This window comes from Marmota flaviventris, chromosome 17 (genome assembly GCF_047511675.1).
Source record: "Marmota flaviventris isolate mMarFla1 chromosome 17, mMarFla1.hap1, whole genome shotgun sequence".
Lineage (NCBI taxonomy): Eukaryota > Metazoa > Chordata > Mammalia > Rodentia > Sciuridae > Marmota > Marmota flaviventris.
Genome location: NC_092514.1, coordinates 72,812,711 through 72,829,781, shown reverse-complemented (window position 1 = coordinate 72,829,781; position 17,071 = coordinate 72,812,711). Strand labels below are relative to the sequence as shown.

The 17,071-nt window shown below is 53.1% G+C and overlaps 2 protein-coding genes across 3 annotated transcripts; both read left to right on the top strand.

Moving 5' to 3' along the window:
- The first annotated feature begins 3,300 nt into the window (after positions 1 to 3,300).
- Mrpl38 (mitochondrial ribosomal protein L38) lies at positions 3,301 to 8,107 on the top strand. The gene is made up of 9 exons (XM_027955763.2): positions 3,301 to 3,403; positions 3,489 to 3,668; positions 5,000 to 5,134; positions 5,210 to 5,418; positions 5,879 to 5,951; positions 6,118 to 6,163; positions 7,131 to 7,289; positions 7,492 to 7,628; positions 7,770 to 8,107. Exons 1-9 carry the CDS (start codon positions 3,337 to 3,339, stop codon positions 7,904 to 7,906), a joined length of 1,143 nt encoding a protein of 380 aa, XP_027811564.2. The 5' UTR covers positions 3,301 to 3,336; the 3' UTR covers positions 7,907 to 8,107.
- Positions 8,108 to 9,440: 1,333 nt separating this feature from the next.
- On the top strand, positions 9,441 to 16,396 carry Trim65 (tripartite motif containing 65). Of its 2 annotated transcripts, none has more exons than XM_071604050.1 (6): positions 9,441 to 10,125; positions 13,015 to 13,110; positions 13,349 to 13,582; positions 13,688 to 13,844; positions 13,975 to 14,046; positions 14,508 to 16,396. In XM_071604050.1, exons 1-6 carry the CDS (start codon positions 9,724 to 9,726, stop codon positions 15,080 to 15,082), a joined length of 1,536 nt encoding a protein of 511 aa, XP_071460151.1. In that variant the 5' UTR covers positions 9,441 to 9,723; the 3' UTR covers positions 15,083 to 16,396. The 2 variants fall into 2 exon arrangements, with proteins under 2 accessions (XP_071460151.1, XP_027811552.2); XM_027955751.2 differs by having other exon boundaries at positions 9,442 to 10,125; positions 13,667 to 13,844.
- The last annotated feature ends 675 nt before the right edge of the window (positions 16,397 to 17,071 follow it).

Genomic DNA, 17,071 nt, shown 5'->3' with positions numbered 1-17,071 from the left:
CATGGGCAGTTATGGGGACAGCTGTTGCTTCTGTTTTGGTTTGTTTTGTTTTTTTGGTACTGGGGATTGAATTCAGGGGCACTTGACCACTGAGCCACATCCCTAGCCCTATTTTGTATTTTATTTAGAGACAGGGTCTCACTGAGTTGCTTAGCACCTGCCTTGCCGTTGCTGAGGCTGGCTTTGAACTCGAAATTCTCCTGTCTCAGCCTCCTGAGCAGATAGGAGTACAGGAGTGCACCTGGCAGCTGGTGTTTCTGTAGTCAACTGGAAGACTTCTCCCAGACCACAGACATTGTAGCACACAGGGTGTGTGGTGCAGGGCAACCCAGGACCCTGGCCTTCAGGACACAGTAACAAGAGTTAGGGAGCAAGTAGAGGTAATGGCTTTTTATCTTGTTTTGGTAATATGGTTGAATCCAGAGTCACTTAACCACTAAGCCACATCCCTTTTTTTTTTTTTTTTTTGAGACAGGGTCTCTAAGTTGCTTAGGGCCTTGCTTGATTGCTTGTCTTAAATTTACAATTCCCCTGCTTCAGCCTCTGGAGTTGCTGGTATTATAGGCATGTGCCACCACACCCAGCAGCTTTATATATCTTGTTAAAGTATTTGAACTTTTATCTTCAGGGAAATGAGTATTCACTGAAGAGCTTTATTTGCATTTTAGAGAACCCATTGTGGCTGTGGGGTGGACACTAGGGCAAAGTGGGGACAGAGAAAGTGTTAGAATACTGCAAGGGTGTGGGGGAGGGAAAAGAGGGCAAGATCACCCTGTATGTCCATGAGGAGTCACAGAAGTGCCCCTCTGGAATATAGTGCCTGGGTATGGGTCACGTGTCAAGGAGAACCTGAGATCCCTGACTTGGGTGACCGTAGTGTCACTCATGATGAGAGAGTGCTCTTGTGATGGCCAAATAGAGACATCCCACAGGCACTTGACTAACACTTTCCTTGGTGCTGGGAACTGCTCAGTGTTGCTGTAAACACCATTTAGCTGTTTGCTATGTAAGTAGCCTAACTAATACATTTCTTTCTCCCAGGCCACAGACATTGTAGAGGGCTGCATACAGGAGTGAGTATTCAGTATCTATTGGTCAGTCTTACCCTATTAACAACTATAGCAATTCCTTTTGGGTACAGTGGTACATACCTGTAATCTCAGCTACTTGGGAGGCTAAGGCAGAAGGTCACAAGTTTGAAGCCAGCCTGGGCAATTTAGCAAGACCCTGTCTCATAATTTTTAAAAATGGCTGGGGTGTAGCTCAGTAGTAGAATGCCCCTGGGTTCAATCCCCAGCACTAGAGGAGGAAAATATTGTAACATTTCCTTCAAGGTCATAATCCAAATGCTTAATTCCTGTTAGAGAAATATTGGTGGACCCATTGCTTCGAGTTTCAAGAGTTGTTCACATGTATTATATGCTTCAAATTGTCATGTGATAATCCATGCTAGTCCCCTCAAATAATTGGATTCTAAGTAAGTCCCATTCTTTAGGGCCTTCCATGCTGGAAGAGAATAAGAAAGGAAGTACAAGCCACCTGGTTGAGCAGCAAGCCTCAGTGCTGCTGGAGACCCTGCATAGGACCCGGGTGGCTTTACAGGCACATAGAAGAGGATTCAGAAACAAAAGGAAAAGGTAAAACAGCCAAGGAGGCCACAATGACCATGCACAATCCAGTTGGGCCAACACTGTTTGGTTCCACTGTGTATTAGTGGGAATTTCACAGCAGCCACTCCTTAACAGCAGGTCTGGGTGTTACTGGCCTATGAATCGCCCTCACAGCTTAGCAGACAGCAGGTACAGGCTGTTATGAAGTAGAAGTGATGGTGACAGGTTTAGCTGTTTGCTATGTATGGAAATGAGAGACCCCAGCCCAATAACTTTAGGCCCAGTTACAAAATCATCAGGGCATGCTACAAACCTGCGCAGGCACCAGATGTGTTTTTCAGATAACCAGTTAACAGGCACCAGATGTGTTTTTCATATAACCAGTTAAATGTAACCGATTAGGAAAGAACAGGATGGTTGGGAAAGAACCGGGTAATTGTGTCCCAGGACACGATCGGGCAAACCGGAACAGATAAGCAGGAACAGAACCGGGTAATTGTGTCCCAGGACACGATTGGGAAAACCGGAACAGATAAGCAGGAACAGAAAGAATGGAATGTAAAACCGTGGGTTTTCCAGAAACATACAGTGAAAAACGACCTTGCTCTTTAGGTGACCTATATGCTAGGTTCAAAATGACCAATAAGAAACCTGTTGCTTGCCGCGCGCACGAAACCTGCTCCTTTACCCCATAAAAGATCTGTGCCCCAAAGCCCGGTGTGCCAGTTCACCAAAGCTCCGGCTGAGGTTCTGCTGCGCACCCGCAGGCGCCTGTGTACCAATAAACTGCCTCTTGCTTTTGCAGCCAGTGTCTCGTGCGTTCTTCCTTGGACAGGGAGTGGGAGGGTCTTTCAGAAACAGGTATGGCCACTTCCTACTGGATGGAGAGACCCCGGCGTCCACTTCAGTGTGAGTGTGAGGGTCAAGCTTCTGCTGGTGTCAGAGCAACTGACCCTGCCACCAGCCCTCATTTGAGATGTCAGGGTAGACTTCCCAGAGGGACCATTCTACTGGTGCTGCAAGGCAGTCAGGCCACAGAGGGAAACGTGAGGAGGTAAAAACAGAAGTGATAGCCTGTGGAAAAGCTTTGTGGCCTGCAGAGCAAACTGTGGAAGAACAGAAGGTGTGCTGTGCTGGAAACTTGTGTTGTTCTAGGACAGAGGGACTGGGGCAGGGGCAGACAAGGGTCCATATCACCTGGGCTACCAAGTTTTACCTTGTTAGAACTGGATCCCAGAGCAATGCTCAGCCCTGATCACGTGTGTGGGTGAACAGGTCCCTTATGCTGCTGCGTGGATAATGGCAAGCTGGAGATGATCCAGGGCACGTATTCTGATAGATGTTAATTCATTTCCTCCCCCTAGCAGCTCTATGAGGTGAGCACTATTATAACCTGCTTCTTGGCACAAGTGAGGGAACTACAAGGGCGACGCGAAGGTTTCCATCGGGAACTTCAGCCCGAGCGCTCTGCGGAAGCCATGAGCGAACTGTCCCCGCGCCCGCCAGCGCCCCACAGCGCAAGACGCGCTGCAGAGGCTGGCTGAGCGCCCCGTTCGCGGTTCAAGGCCAGGCTGCGTCGCCCCCTGGTGGCCGCTAGCGCTCCACCGCAGGCCGGTCCCGGACACTTCCGGAGGCGGCCCCGGAGGGGGAGGAGTCGGGCGCCGGGGCGGGGCCTCAGGGGCGGGCGCTGGGCGGGTTCCGAAGGGCCGTGTCGGCCTGCGGGAAGATGGCGGCGCCCTGGTGGCGAGCCGCGCTGTGCGGGAGGCGGGCCTGGCGAGGCTTCAGCACCTCGGGTAAGGGTCCTGGGGCCGGGAGCTCTTGACGACTTGGGGCTCGGCCGGGCCGGAGTCCCCGTGACGCCCCGCTCTCCGCCCGCAGCCGCCCTGAGCCGCCGGACGCCCCCGCTGGGGCCGATGCCCAACGCGGACATCGACGTGAGCAACCTAGAGCGGCTGGAGAAGTACCGGAGCTTCGACCGCTACCGACGCCGGGCGGAGCAGGAGGCGCGGGCCCCGCACTGGTGGCGGACCTATTGGGAGTACTTCGGGGACCAGACAGGTGCGGGCCCTGGCCCTCCGGGGAGGAGCCGCCGGCGTGCTCCGGGCCATCCTGGACTGGCCTTTCAGCCCCCTGATGGGCACCCCAACAAGGGTCAGAGTTCCAGCTTCTAGAATAGCCACTCCTAAAATCCTTTCCTGATCGTTCCTGATCGTTCCGGGTTGGGACTCCTCTTCGTGCTCCTAAAGTGCTCCACGTAGCCCTGACAACTGGGTGCTCTCCGCAGTTAGCAAGCGCCCTGCAGATCATGCCTGACTTGCCCACCTTTGGATCCTTGCACCCGCACGGTTCCTAGCACGAGGTGTGCGGTGCCTTGCTAAATTAAAGCCCCGGACCGGATAACAGGAATCCAGCCTTTAAAGAACTCATTCTTACTGAGCACATCCTTTTTTGGAAGCATTTATAGAGGCAGTTTTTATGATGCTTACAGGCATACTAGATAGCCTGATTTAAACCGCAGCCCAACTTCTTTCCGATGATGTCCCTAAGCTTCGAGTAAAATGAAATAATTGTGGCTTTGTCACCAAATTTCTGTGAGGATTAAAGGATGCAGAAATTTTTACACTAATACCATTCCGAATGAGGGCTCAATAAATACATGGTTGCCTCTCATGTAAATAGATAAAGGTGATAGATTGAAAGTTCTCCAGGGCTTTACTACTTAAACTGTGTTCTGGGACCAGAACCGCAGGCAAAGTGTGCTGGTGTGGTGGTTCAGGCCTGTAATACCAGCTACTTGGAAGGTTGGGGCAGGAAGATGGGAAGTTGGAGACCAGCCTCCATAATTTAATGAGACCCTGTCTCAAAATTGAAGGAAAAAAAAATTAAAGGATCAGGATGTGTTAGACTACTTAGGTTCAATACCCAGTCCTCCACCCCCACCCAGAAAAAGAAAGAAATGCAGGGCCTGAATCAAAATCTGAATTTTAACAAAATTCTGAGGCTATTCGATTTATCTCCCCATTAAAGGTGAGAAGTGCTTCTTTGATCCTTCTGACTTCAGCTGTTCATTCCACTAAGGACACAGGTGCATGTCCATAGCCCACTGTGAATCCTAACTGTAATTATGACATCTGCCTTAATTTTCCATGACCCATATGATTCAGTGAGACCTAGTTTAGACATCAGAAAACACAACCTCACCTTATATCTTATTTGTTTAGCGGGGCCCTGTTCAGATCTGGGAAGCAGACCGCACAGTGTGTTTTAGTTTTGTGAACCAAAGAGAAGGACAACAGCAGAGGCTGGAACTACAGAGCAATAGAACTAGGTAGGGGCAGCAGCTTAGCCTAGAGATGTAATCCTGCTTCCTCCAACACACTCCTCCCCAGATCCCAAAGACAAAGTTGACATTGGACTGCCTCCACCCAAGGTCTGCCGTACCCAACAGTTACACCAACGGAAGCAGGTTCTAAGGGAGCTTCGGGCCAATGTGGAAGAAGAGCGGGCTGCTCGCCTCCGCACAGGTAATCCCTGACGGGAAGGGTCATAGGTGGGTCCCTGTCCCCACCTTGCATCCAACTGGCCTCACTCCTTCCCAGCCAGCATCCCCCTGGAGGCTGTGCGAGCTGAGTGGGAGAGGACCTGCGGCCCCTACCACAAGCAGCGCCTGGCTGAGTATTACGGCCTCTACCGAGACCTGTTCCACGGTGCCACTTTCGTGCCCTGGGTTCCCCTGCATGTGGCCTATGCTGTGGGCGAGGAGGACCTGATGCCTGTGTACCATGGCAATGAAGTGACTCCAACTGAGGTACCACGCAGCGTGCCCTTCTCCCTGTCCTGTGTGCACACAGACACATCCCATTGCACCATCACAGCTCCCAGGTGTGGGGTTCTGTGGTTCTCTCTGTCTTTTTGATTTTCTGGGAAACACAAGACAGTTACAAAGACAATAATACAAAACAGGAAAAAGAAGCTCCATCTTTGTACATTCCTGGGACTAGCTACTGTCTGGAGTTTAGTCCCAGGCCTTGTCTCTTGGCACATGGTCCCTTTTGCATTTAGATCTCACGACAGGCAACTCTTCAGGGCTCCTTCTGTAAGCATCTCTGTCTACATGCCTCTGAGCAGATGTCAAGAGGCCTGATTTAGGCCAGAATGGACACTGCCTTCTGCAAGACCCCCCTCAGGCTACAGCCCTCCAGAAAGAAATTGTTTGTAACAGCTTATCCTTGGTTGGAGTGGCAGCTCTCCTGTTCTCTCCCTGCCAGGCTGCCCAGTCCCCAGAGGTGACCTATGAAGCAGACGAGGGTTCCATGTGGACACTGCTGCTTACCAATCTGGGTAGGTGTCTGCGGTTTATTGAGCCTCCTTCCTCCCCTTTCTTCCTCCCCTTTCTTCCTCCCCTGGGTCAGGGCACTGGGCCAGGACCAGATGGAGAGCTCCAGTATCACCTCCTTCCAGGGGAGGAGAATCAGGACCCTGGTTAGTGAGGTGTGTTTCTATGCAGATGGACACCTGCTGGAGCCAGATGCAGAATACGTCCACTGGCTGCTGTGAGTATCTGGTCGGGAGTGGGAGCGGGTCAGGGGATTGCAGAGAGGCCCTGGGAGCCTGGAAAGAACAGCCCCTGGATTTCAGAATTGGCTTCACCATAGGTTAACCATAGGATTTTGAATTAACCTCCCACCTCTCGCCAGTGCCTCCTGAAAGCACAGGGGCCCTTGAAGATGAGTAAGGAAGGAAACAGCAGTGGCCCTCGGCTGGCTCCCACGGCCTCTTCATCTCAGAACCCACAGCCTTTCCTGTAAAACTGGGATGTTGCCACCATGTTTCTTACCTACTCTGAGGGGCACTGTGACTAAGGGGGAAAGAACTGGGAGAGGCCTCTGGCAGTTGTGACATCTCCAAACAGTCTTGAGCCGCTGGGCTTTCCTTCCCCAGGCAATTCAGACTGGGGTGCCCTTCGTTTTCTTGGTGGGTCTTGGCTCTGAACACTAGGCCAGGGGGAGGTCAGGCAGACGACCCCAGCTTTGAGACTTCTGGGTAATTAAAGCCAGTTAAGTGGGAGGCTGGTTTGTCATTTTCATTCAACTGTAGTTACCAGCCTGTGGAGCAGGACCCTCTGGAGAGTTGTACCTGGGCAGGTAAAGTTGCCACCCCAGTGCCAGGCCAGGCCAGCTCTTCCGTGACCAGACCCTCAGGCCTCAGAGAGTCAGCCCAAAGGTGGTGGAGCTTTCCAGCCCGAATGACTAGGGCAGACCCCCTGGCTCCCAGGTCCTGGTAAATGGGCTGCTCGGCCTTGCTGTCATCCATGTGGTCTCTGGAAGCCTTGTCCTCAACCTCTGGGCCCCTCTTGCTCCCTCCACCTATTTGCATTATGTTTGAGGGGGTCACAGAGCTCTGCTAGAGATTGGTCAGGGTCTGTACCCACAGGGAATGACATCAGCCTCTAAGGTTTACATTCTAAGGGTGTTCTTGCCATCTCCTAGTGGCAGTTAATTACTACTTCCCTCCAACCAGAACCAACATCCCGGGCAACAGAGTGACTGAAGGACAGGAGACTTGTCCTTATCTCCCCCCCTTCCCTGCCCAAGGCACCGGCTTCCACCGCTTCGCCTTTCTGCTCTTCAAGCAGGACAAGCCAATCGACTTCTCTGAGGACACCCGCCCTTCACCCTGGTAATTTGTACCCCACACACGTCTGTCCCAGACCTCAGAGCAGCTTCCCCAAGATGGTGGTTCTTGCTTTGGCTCATTTGACCTACACCTTGAGACTGGTAGAACAGTACACCAGGCCAACCCTAGGAAGCCTGCCAGATTGCCTGTGAGGGGGCAGGGCTCTGGTGCCCCCTCCCACTCTCAGATGTTCCCCATCTTACAGCTACCAGCTGGCCCAGAGGACCTTCCACACTTTTGATTTCTACAAGAAACACCAGGAAGCCATGACTCCAGCTGGCTTGGCCTTCTTTCAGTGCCGCTGGGATGACTCAGTCACCCAAACCTTCCACCAGCTTCTGGGTAAGGGGGAGTGGGGTGGGCCTGAGCACATGAACCTTTCCTGTGTGCCTTGGTTGGAGATGGCTCCTGGCAGGCCTGCTGCCCCTCAGGTGGGCAGTCCCTGGCAGGAGTCCACCCCTGGGTCCTTCACTTTTCTTGCAGACATGCGGGAGCCCGTGTTTGAGTTTGTGAGGCCACCCCCTTACCACCCCAAGCAGAAACGCTTCCCGCACCGACAGCCCCTGCGCTACCTGGACCGGTATAGGGACAGTCATGAGCCTACCTATGGCATCTACTGAGGGGTCATAGTGTACCCACTTTGGAGGGTCTGCTGGACTGTCAGGAACAGGAAAGACAGCTCCTGTGGTCTGAGCTCTGGGGTTCTGGTCCCTGCCTGAGGCAGCCCCTCTATAGGCCTGTCCCATCAGGCCCAAGGCTGGGAGCAAAGGAGGTTGTCAGGTGGGAATGGAAGGGTGTGAATAAAGATGACTTCTGCTCTTGCTGGTCTGGGTCTGTATTCTAGGAGAAGCCAGAGCCCCCTGGTGGAGCTGTACTGCTTCATGGGTGGAAGAGGGTTTCTTCTCACCTCCACCTTCAGATAGGGCCAGAGCACTATGATCCAGTGGCTTCAGAAGACACAGAAGAAGATATGGGCAGTGGGCCTTGGTTAGTCCCATAAGCTCTTCCCCACCACCCCGACTTTTTTTTTTTTTTCAATGCTGGGGATTGAACCTAGGGCTTTGTGCATGCAAGGCAAGCTCTCTACTAACTCAGCTATATATCCCCAGCCCCTATTTATTTTATTTTATTTTTTTTTTACTTTTTAAAATTCTTTTTAGTTATGGAGTATGACTTCCCCTTCTTATGGTTGTACATGATATAGATATGGTCATGTATTCATATACCCATAAGCTCTTGAGCTACGCCAGCCCTGAGCATCGCTGCCTCTGCATGGTGGCAAACTCCTGCCCCCATACCTGGGATGTAATACCTGGCCAGGCAAGGCAGCAACTCATTGCAGAGACCTCTGACCCAATCTCCACTCCAGACCAAGACCCTGGATGACTCACTGGATGGCTAGGTGTTTCCCCCTCCCTAAAGGTCTTCTTGCAGAAGGTCAAGGGGGGAATCTATCACCTTTTCCAGAAAGATAACAGTATCACTGTAGAGGGCATGGTGCTGCATCTCAGGCATGTCAGGCTTGCTTGGTAAAAGGAAGTGTGGCCGCCCCCTTACCACCCTATTGACTTGACCACACAATTGCCCAGGGTGGCCATGGGCAAGTACTCAGGCCCCTTCTACTCTGCTCAGCCACAGGGGAAATGTTTGGGTTACCCAATAAAAATGGGGTTCAGGGGCTGGGGTTGTGGCTCGGTGGTAGAGTGCTTGCCTAGCATGTGTGTGAGGCACTGGGTTCAATTCTCAGCATCACATAAAAATAAATAAGTTAAAGGTCCATTGACAACTAAAAAAGGGGGGAGGGTGGCGTCCAGGAACAGCTTGAAGTTCCAGACCAGGAACTCACCCTAACAGGAGGTCATATGAAGCCCAGCAGCTAGAGGGTGACTGGGTGTCCTCTAAAGGGGCCCTTGGAGAAGAAAAAAAAAAAAAAAAAAACTTTACTGGTTTCTTGGTTATCAGAAATTTCCATCTAACTGTTTACTTAAAAAAAAAAAAAATTACTCATAACCCAGAGAAGGGAGACGCCCCAGTCTGGCAAGTGCCTGGGAACACAGTTCCAGGAAAAAGTGCAACAGCGTCTCCGCTCTGGAGGGAGCATTTATTGAGCTGTAGCTGTGCCCTGGGGTTCTTATCAGGTCCCACCTGTCTAATTTATTTAACTGCCCAAACTTGCCGGGGGTGAAGGAGGGTCTACTCAGATGAGGTTCCTTGATGGCCCCTGGCCCAGAACCTCCAACCCTGGCTACGCCTAGGGAAGCGGGAGGCTGTCGGTCGGAGAAGGACCACGCAAGAGTCCGACCCGCGGTGCCCAGCACCTGCCCTAGTGGGTGCGTTGTCTTCCTGGGCAGGGTGCTGGCTCCTCCTGCGGTAGCCACGCCCGCAGCAGTCTCGGTCCCTTTAAGAGACGCCGGCCGGCCTTCCTGCTGCCTCTGCCATGGCCGCGCTGCAGCTGGAGGACAAGCTGACCTGCGCCATCTGCCTGGGGCTCTACCGGGACCCGGCGACTCTGCCCTGCGGCCACAACTTCTGTAGGGCCTGCATCCAGGACTGTTGGCGCCGCTGTCAGAAAGAGTGCCCCGAGTGCCGCCAGCCCTTCCCCGATGGCGCGGAGCTGTGCCGCAACGTGGCGCTCAGCGACCTGCTGGAGTTGCTGCGCCCCGGCGCCGGCGCGGACCCCCGTGCGGATCCCGGCGCTAGGGCGCGCTGCCCGCGCCACGGGCGTCCGCTCGAGCTCTTCTGCCGCACTGAGGGCCGCTGCGTGTGCAGCGCCTGCACCGTGCTGGACTGTGACCTCCACGAGCGGGCGCTGCTGGACGCTGAGCGCCGCGAGCGCGAGGTGACGCCGCGGCGACCGGGCGGGAGGGGCCGGGCCTCGAAACCTCGCAGACGCTCGGCGCTGCGCTCGCGGGCTGGGCCGGGCGGCTGAAGCAGAAGGCTGCAGGCCCAGACTGAGTTATGGGGTAACCAGCCCCCGCCAGGGCTCACCAGGTCTCCGGAGCTGCTCAGTGCAGCCCTCCGGTTGGTTGAATGCAAAGCCAGGGGGTTTGGAGTGGACCCCCATTCCATTCTCGGTCCCTGGTTAAATGCTGTGTGCAGCAGTAAATGCGCAGAACCCCTGCAGTATGAGGGGAGGGGGAGCATACTGATCAATAAGTCATCTGTGGTCTGTGCCCTGGAGAGGCTTAGGATCCACTAAAGGGGTCAAGGTCCCATTAAAACCTAAATATATTGTCGAACACCAGGGCTCACACCTGTAATTCCAGCAACTTAGGAGACTTATGCAGGAGGATCGCAAGTTCTGCAACTTTGTGAGACCCTCCACAATTTAGTGAGACCCTTTCTCAGAAATAAAAAGGATAGGGATGTAGCTTAGTGCTAAAGTGCCTCTGCTTCCATCCCTCCATACAAAAACAAAACAAAAACCCAGTGACACCCTGAACAGCAAGCTGTATTACAGAGAGCGTGTCCTTGCAATAGACAACAAGGCAACCCTGCTTAAGGGGGCCATAAGGAGAGAGGGGAAGTGGCCTTTAGGTGACCCTTGAGGGCTGAAGGAGTGCCAGCCAGGAGGAGAAGGATCTGGAGAAGAGCATCCAGGTGACCAGGCAGCCTGGGCCACAGTCAGAGGGTGGGAAAGAACCGGCACTCCTGGAGGCCTTCCAGGTCAGCAGGGGCCAGACTATGAGAGGCAGTGGGGCCTGGTGAGGAGCCCACTCTCTGTAGAAACCCAGGGGTGGGGAACCCTTGCAGGCTTGGAACAGGATATCAATGAGATCCCACTTCAGCTTTGTGAAGATTGATCCCTATTGAGGTGTGGAGCGGGCAGGAGGTGAGACCCAAGTAGGTAGGTCCACAACAGGAATTTAGGGACAAGGAGAAGCTGAAGTCAGGGGAGGAAAATCCATGAGTAAAAGTCATAGTCCCTTGTGGAGGTCGGCAGCTAGGGACTTGGTTTCTGTCTTGAGCAAGTGCTGGGGCTAAAGTGTGCTGAGAAGTGTGAGTAGAGAGCAGAGTTTGGGACTGGGGACACCAGTGGGACAAACCAGGAGAGGGATCATAGGCATCTGTTGCGATCTCAAGGACAGCTGAACAAGAAGGAGAAAGATGGTCCCGGAAAGGAGTGGGGTCTTCTGCTGAGCCCAGGATAGAGGAAGCCCTGCCTGCGATCAAACCAAGTAGGAGCTACCTGGGAGAGTGCTTGGCATGGTGGCAGGGGACAGTAGATTGCAGGAAGGAGAATGTGATCTGGGGTGCTCCATGATGCTAGGAGGTAAGAGGATGAAAATGGCTTTCGGATTGACACCATTAGTGTCTGGTGCCCTTGCCCGTAGCCATTTCAGCAGGGAGGATGTTGGAATGAATTCTCTGGGGATGGGGCAGACAGAGGGTGTTCTAAGGAGCGGCAGGGTGCTGGTGCATGGTGGCCAGGAGGCCCATTGGACAGGGAGGCAGAGGGTTGCCTACTTGGGGCATGCCAAGGTGGGAAGATGGGGGGACAAATGGGCTGGAACAAGTAAGGGACAGGAGGTGGTGGTCAGAAAATGAATGCCTGGAATTGAGATTTTGGATCTGGGGCTAGGGTTATCATGAGGTCACAGGAGTGAGTGGCTAAGATGGAAAGAAGGCTGTTGGAGGGTGATCCCTGTGGCTGCTGAAGCCACCGAGAATGAGGTTGAGATGTTTCTGCTCATGGCAGCCGCAGGAGACTGAGCTAGGCCCCTGAGTCTGCAGCAGAGACCATGAGACCACTGCTACAAGGAGCAGGGCCAGGGCAGGAGATTCTGCCAAATGGCACATGGTCCAGAGGAGCAGAGTTTTACTGCAAAGGGGAGTGCCATGGGGTGGCTGGAGAGAATACCCAAGGGGTAAGGGGACAGAGGCTTGTCCTTCAGGGAGGGTTGAGTGAGCCAAGAGGGGCTGTCCCCTCACTTTGGACATCCCCAGCGGGTTGTAATGCTGGAAGCAGAAGGTCTGGGCAGAAGCCACAAGTATTAGACTTAGAAAGCTCTGAGAACTGACCAAATTGTCAGCCTCTCTCAGCCCGTTTCCTATCAGTGGATACTGGTCCCACCTCAGAACGGTACTGGGAGGAGCAGAATTGAGTAGTAAGGTTCTTGACCAGGTACAAGGAACCAGTCCTAGCAGTGGCCGGGGAACAGGGACTCCTGGCATCAGCATGGTCTCCTGTTCCCATGAGAACACATTTTGTTCCTCAAGGGAATCAGCGCAACCAAATAGAGGTCCCCCTCCCACTTGGGCCCATATGCACCAGAGCACCCACTTGTCAGACAGCTCTGGTACGTTGTCAGATGCCCTTTCCCCACAGTTTTCCTGCACCAGCATGATTGCTCCCATCTGTTGCTTGCGGGTGGAGAAGAGGCTATTGCCCACAGAGGTAGAGGCTCTGCCCCAGTTTGCTCACACTTCAAGAGGCATAAGTGAAGCAGGAACTGGAAGTTGGGTCTTTAACCCAAGGCTTCTGTGCTGCCCATGCACCATCTGCAACAGTGGAAGCTGAGGCCTTGTCCAGGCCTCCCTGGAGTTTGACCTTGCTCTCCTAGGCTTATGCTGAGGCTGCTGCTGTGTGCTAACCCTCTGGTCACCCCAGATTTGGGCAGCATGCAGAGGGTGCCCAGCTTCTGCTAGTGGTGGTGGTGGTAGTCTCAGGGAGATTTCACAGCCAATTCTGGCCCTCTCTTGTTCGTCCCCTGGATGGGCACCACAGGTCCAGCTGAGAGCCAAGCTGGAGATCACCCAGCAGCAGGCCACTCAGGCCAAGACCCAGCTCCAGGAGCTGCAGCAACAAAGCAGCCAGATCCAGGTAGGAGGCCTGCCAGTGGTCATCCCACTACATCCTCACTCTGTCCTGTGGACAGCCACCAGATGGTCCCTGGATATGTGAGCCATCTTGAAAACACCTCCTGGCAGCAGGGAGTGAGGGCCTAGGCAGGATTCTGCCCCAGGGGGAAGAGGTTCTCCGCATCCTACACCTGAACCCAGGTCTGCCTTGGCGTGGCTCAGGCCCTGGCCACCCTGATGCTCCTCCTGTGCCCACACAGAACTCAGCCTGCAATCTGATCTCAGTGGTCTCTGGCAAGTTCAGCTGCCTGCTGCAGGCCCTGGAGATACGGAGGGCCATGGCGCTGAAAGGCATCGAGACTGCCAAGACACAGGCACTGACACAGGCCCAGGATGAGGAGCGGCGGCTGCACAGCCACCTGGAGGCCCTGGCTCAATATGGCCGCAGGGTACAGGGTCTCCTGGAGCAAGTGGATGACCACACCTTCTTGCAGGTACCAGCCTGAGGGCAGTGGACCGGGGCCAGGCTTCCCTGCCCTTGTACCTGGGTTCACTGTGGTTTTCGCTGGGGCTCTCAGGAGTCACAGCAGCTCTTTGAGCCCCCAGAACCCCTTGGGCCACTGACCCCTCCACAGTGGGATGAAGACCAGCAGCTGGGTGACCTAAAGGAGTTGCTGAGCCTGCTTTGTGGCCTTCTCCTGGAAGAGGGGCACCCCTCCAGAGTGCCAGCCAAGACTGCTGACTCGGGCCCTCTGGGTAAGGCTGACCCCAGACCTCCCCCTACCTGTCTGGGCCCAGCTGTTCCTCCCACTAAGAGGCAGAAAAGGTCAGGGGTCTGCCTTGCTGGCCTCCACATCCATTCCCCTAATACTGCTTTGTTCCCTAGAGGCCCCGCGTCCCCTGGCACAGGTCCCAAGCACACGCATGCTGTGTCCGCTGAGGAGGGAACTCTGGCAGAGTAAGGAGGCCCAAGGCCTGTCTGTGTGTACTGTGCATGCATGTCTGTGCATACGTGTGAGCGTGTCAGCAGGCGCCTGCTGTGACTGTCCTGTGTAGGTCATCTGTCCTCCCGTCCTTCCCGTGCATACCTATTGCAGGATACACACCGCGTCCACATCCACCCTGCACCAGGTGCAACCAGCATAGTGTTAAAGGACAGATTCTGATCACATAGACATTAATCTATCATGATTCATCTCTCACTTGATACCCAGTTAGCTTATCTATGAGCCGTGAGCCTCAGTTTTCTCACCTATGAAATGGAGCTCATAGACGATTCCACCTCTGAAGAAGCAGTAAGGATTAAATGCTGCAAAGACACCCAGTGCTCAGCCTGGCAGACATTTGGTGGTTGCTCACCCCCCGCCCCTGGGGATAGGATGGCACCTTTACCTACTTCTGTCCGTCTCTCCCCAACAGATTATCGCAATCTCACCTTTGACCCAGATAGTGCCAATCGCCACTTCCTCCTGTCCCACCAGAACCAGCAGGTGAAGCACCATCGCCAGCCCCAGGGCCCAGCCCGGCCAGGGAACTTTGAGCTCTGGCAGGTGCAGTGTTCCCAGAGCTTCCAGGCTGGACGGCACTACTGGGAGGTGCGTACTTCTGGCCACTCAGTGACCCTGGGTGTCGCCTACCCAGAACTGATGCGACGCAAGCAGGGAACCCACACAGACAACATCGGCCGTGGACCCTCGTCCTGGGGCCTTTGCGTACAGGAAGACAGCGTCCAGGCCTGGCACAAGGGAGAGGTCCAGCGCCTCCCCAGCTTGTCTGGGCGGCTGGTGGGCATGGATTTGGACCTGACCTCAGGCTGCCTTGCTTTCTACAGCCTGGAGCCGCAGACTAAGCTCCTGCACACCTTCCATGCCCTCTTCAACCGGCCCCTTTGCCCCGTTTTCTGGCTCCTGGAGGGGAGGACCCTCACCCTGTGCCATCAGCCTGGAGCCGAGCTCCCTCCAGGGTCCCAGGAAAAGAGCTCAGGTCTCAGCTGAGGAAGGCACAGGGTGGAACTCTTGGCTATGGACAGGTACCACTGTGCCTCGTATGCCTAGGTGCAGGCCAGCCTCTGACCTGGGGACCTGAGGCCAGAGTCTAAAACAACAAGGTATTGGCCTCTGTTGAGTCAGAGGGAGGCAATGGGGAGCCCCAACCGAGTTTCCTTTCCAGCTACTTGGAAGGAAACGGGCCAGAAGGGGATGAAATAGGAGACCCTATCCCCGAGCAGAACCTAGTTCTTAGCATTACCTGGGCCTGGCACACTAGAGCAGCGCGCGTGTAGCCTTCCAGGAGAGCATGTGGGACCAAATAAGATCTATCAGCCCTAGTTTACCTGCCAGGAGACCATGCAGATGGAAGGATCAGTCAGCACGTGGGCAAGTGAGCCACAAACGACTCCAAGAAACATTCTAATGACTCAAATTTATTTTCCCATTATTGAACATTTAAATTGTTTTATTTTTGGCTATAAAAGTATTGCTGATGAATACTTTTAGCAGGAATTTTTGGCCATATTTATGGTTAGGCTAAATTCCTATAGTAAACTTATTTGTCATTAACACAATGAGCATTTATTTATTTATTTATTTATTTATTGTTCCCAGGGTCACTTTAACCACTGGGTCATATCCCCAGCCCTTTTTATTTTGAGAGTCCCACTAAATTGCTTAGGGACTCACTAAGTTGCTGAGACTGGCTCTGAAACTTGTGTTCCTCCTGCCTCAGCCTCCTGAACTGCTGGGATTTTTTACAGGTGTGTACCACTGCGCCCAGCTCAGGTAATGAGCATTTGAATTTTTTTTATAGGCAAGGCTGCAGTGAAGCAGCCTTGAGCCACATGACTGCCCCCCACCGTCACTGACCAGCCAGGTGACTTAGGCAAGTTGGCATGACAGGTACTCCAACTCTCATTAACCCAACCTGTGGGTTATGGGAATCAGATGTATGGTGGGTGTAGGTGTTGGCAAGTGTGAACTCCTTTTGTTTCAGTGTGGATTTTGCTATTCCAGAACATGTTTCCATGAAGATGTTTGTTATTTGTGCTCATTTCCAAAAAGGGGATGCTAGACTGTTGGCAGTTTTTGCTTTGTTTCTCTGGGCTGGGGATGGATGGAACCCCAGACCTTGTGCATGCTAGGCAAATGCTCTACCACTGAGCCACATACTCAGCCCAATGTAATTTTTTTTTTTTTACTTGAAATGTTCTACTTTCATGGTCTGGGTGGTGTTTACAAGGGTGTTTGCTTTTTTAATTTTTTTAAACCCTTTGCTGTGTTTTATATACTCATAAATAAACATTTCACAATAAATGTTTTAGGTTTTTTGGGGGGTGCATAATGGGGATTGAACCCAGGGACACTTTACCACTGACAGCCACATCCCCAGTCCTTTAATTTTTTTTTTTTTTTAATTTTGAGACAGGGTCTTGTTAAGTTGCTAAGGCTGGCCTTGAATTTGTAATTCTCCTGCTTCAGCCTCCTGAGTTGCTGAGATTACATGAGATTACAGGTGTGTGCCTGGCACAATAAAGATTTATTTTGGGTACTGAGGATGAAACCTAGGGGCACTTAACCACTGAGCCACACAAGCCACCTTTCGTATGCAAGGTGGACCTGAAACAGAATTGAATTTCAAATAAGCCAGTCCCAAGAAACCAAAGGCCAAATGTTCTGATATGTGGATGCTAACACATAATAAGAGGTCTTATGGTTTTGATATTAGGTGTCCACCAAAAGCTCGTGTGTGAGACAATGTAAGAAGGTTTAGAGGAGAAATGATTGGATTGTGGGAGTTTTAACTCAGTCAATTAATTAATCTGGATGGGACTAGCCGAGTGGCAACTGAAGGTGAGTAGGGTGCGGACAGAAGAGGTGGATCCCTGGGAGAGTCCCTTTGAGAGTCTCTCTCTGCTCCTGATCACCAAGTGAGTGGCTTCCCTCTACCAGACCTTGAGCCCCAAGGAATGGCACCTGCTGTCTATGGAT

Bases quoted from the DNA above. Each gene is read 5' to 3' on its own strand.
- Mrpl38 (XM_027955763.2), top strand. From the start codon at position 3,337: ATGGCGGCGCCCTGGTGGCGAGCCGCGCTGTGCGGGAGGCGGGCCTGG. The intron at 3,404-3,488 runs GTAAGGGTCCTG...CTCCGCCCGCAG, and splicing joins GCGAGGCTTCAGCACCTCGG to CCGCCCTGAGCCGCCGGACG. The intron at 5,419-5,878 runs GTACCACGCAGC...TCTCCCTGCCAG, and splicing joins ATGAAGTGACTCCAACTGAG to GCTGCCCAGTCCCCAGAGGT.
- Trim65 (XM_027955751.2), top strand. From the start codon at position 9,724: ATGGCCGCGCTGCAGCTGGAGGACAAGCTGACCTGCGCCATCTGCCTG. The intron at 13,583-13,666 runs GTACCAGCCTGA...TGGGGCTCTCAG, and splicing joins ATGACCACACCTTCTTGCAG to GAGTCACAGCAGCTCTTTGA. The intron at 14,047-14,507 runs GTAAGGAGGCCC...TCTCCCCAACAG, and splicing joins GAGGAGGGAACTCTGGCAGA to ATTATCGCAATCTCACCTTT.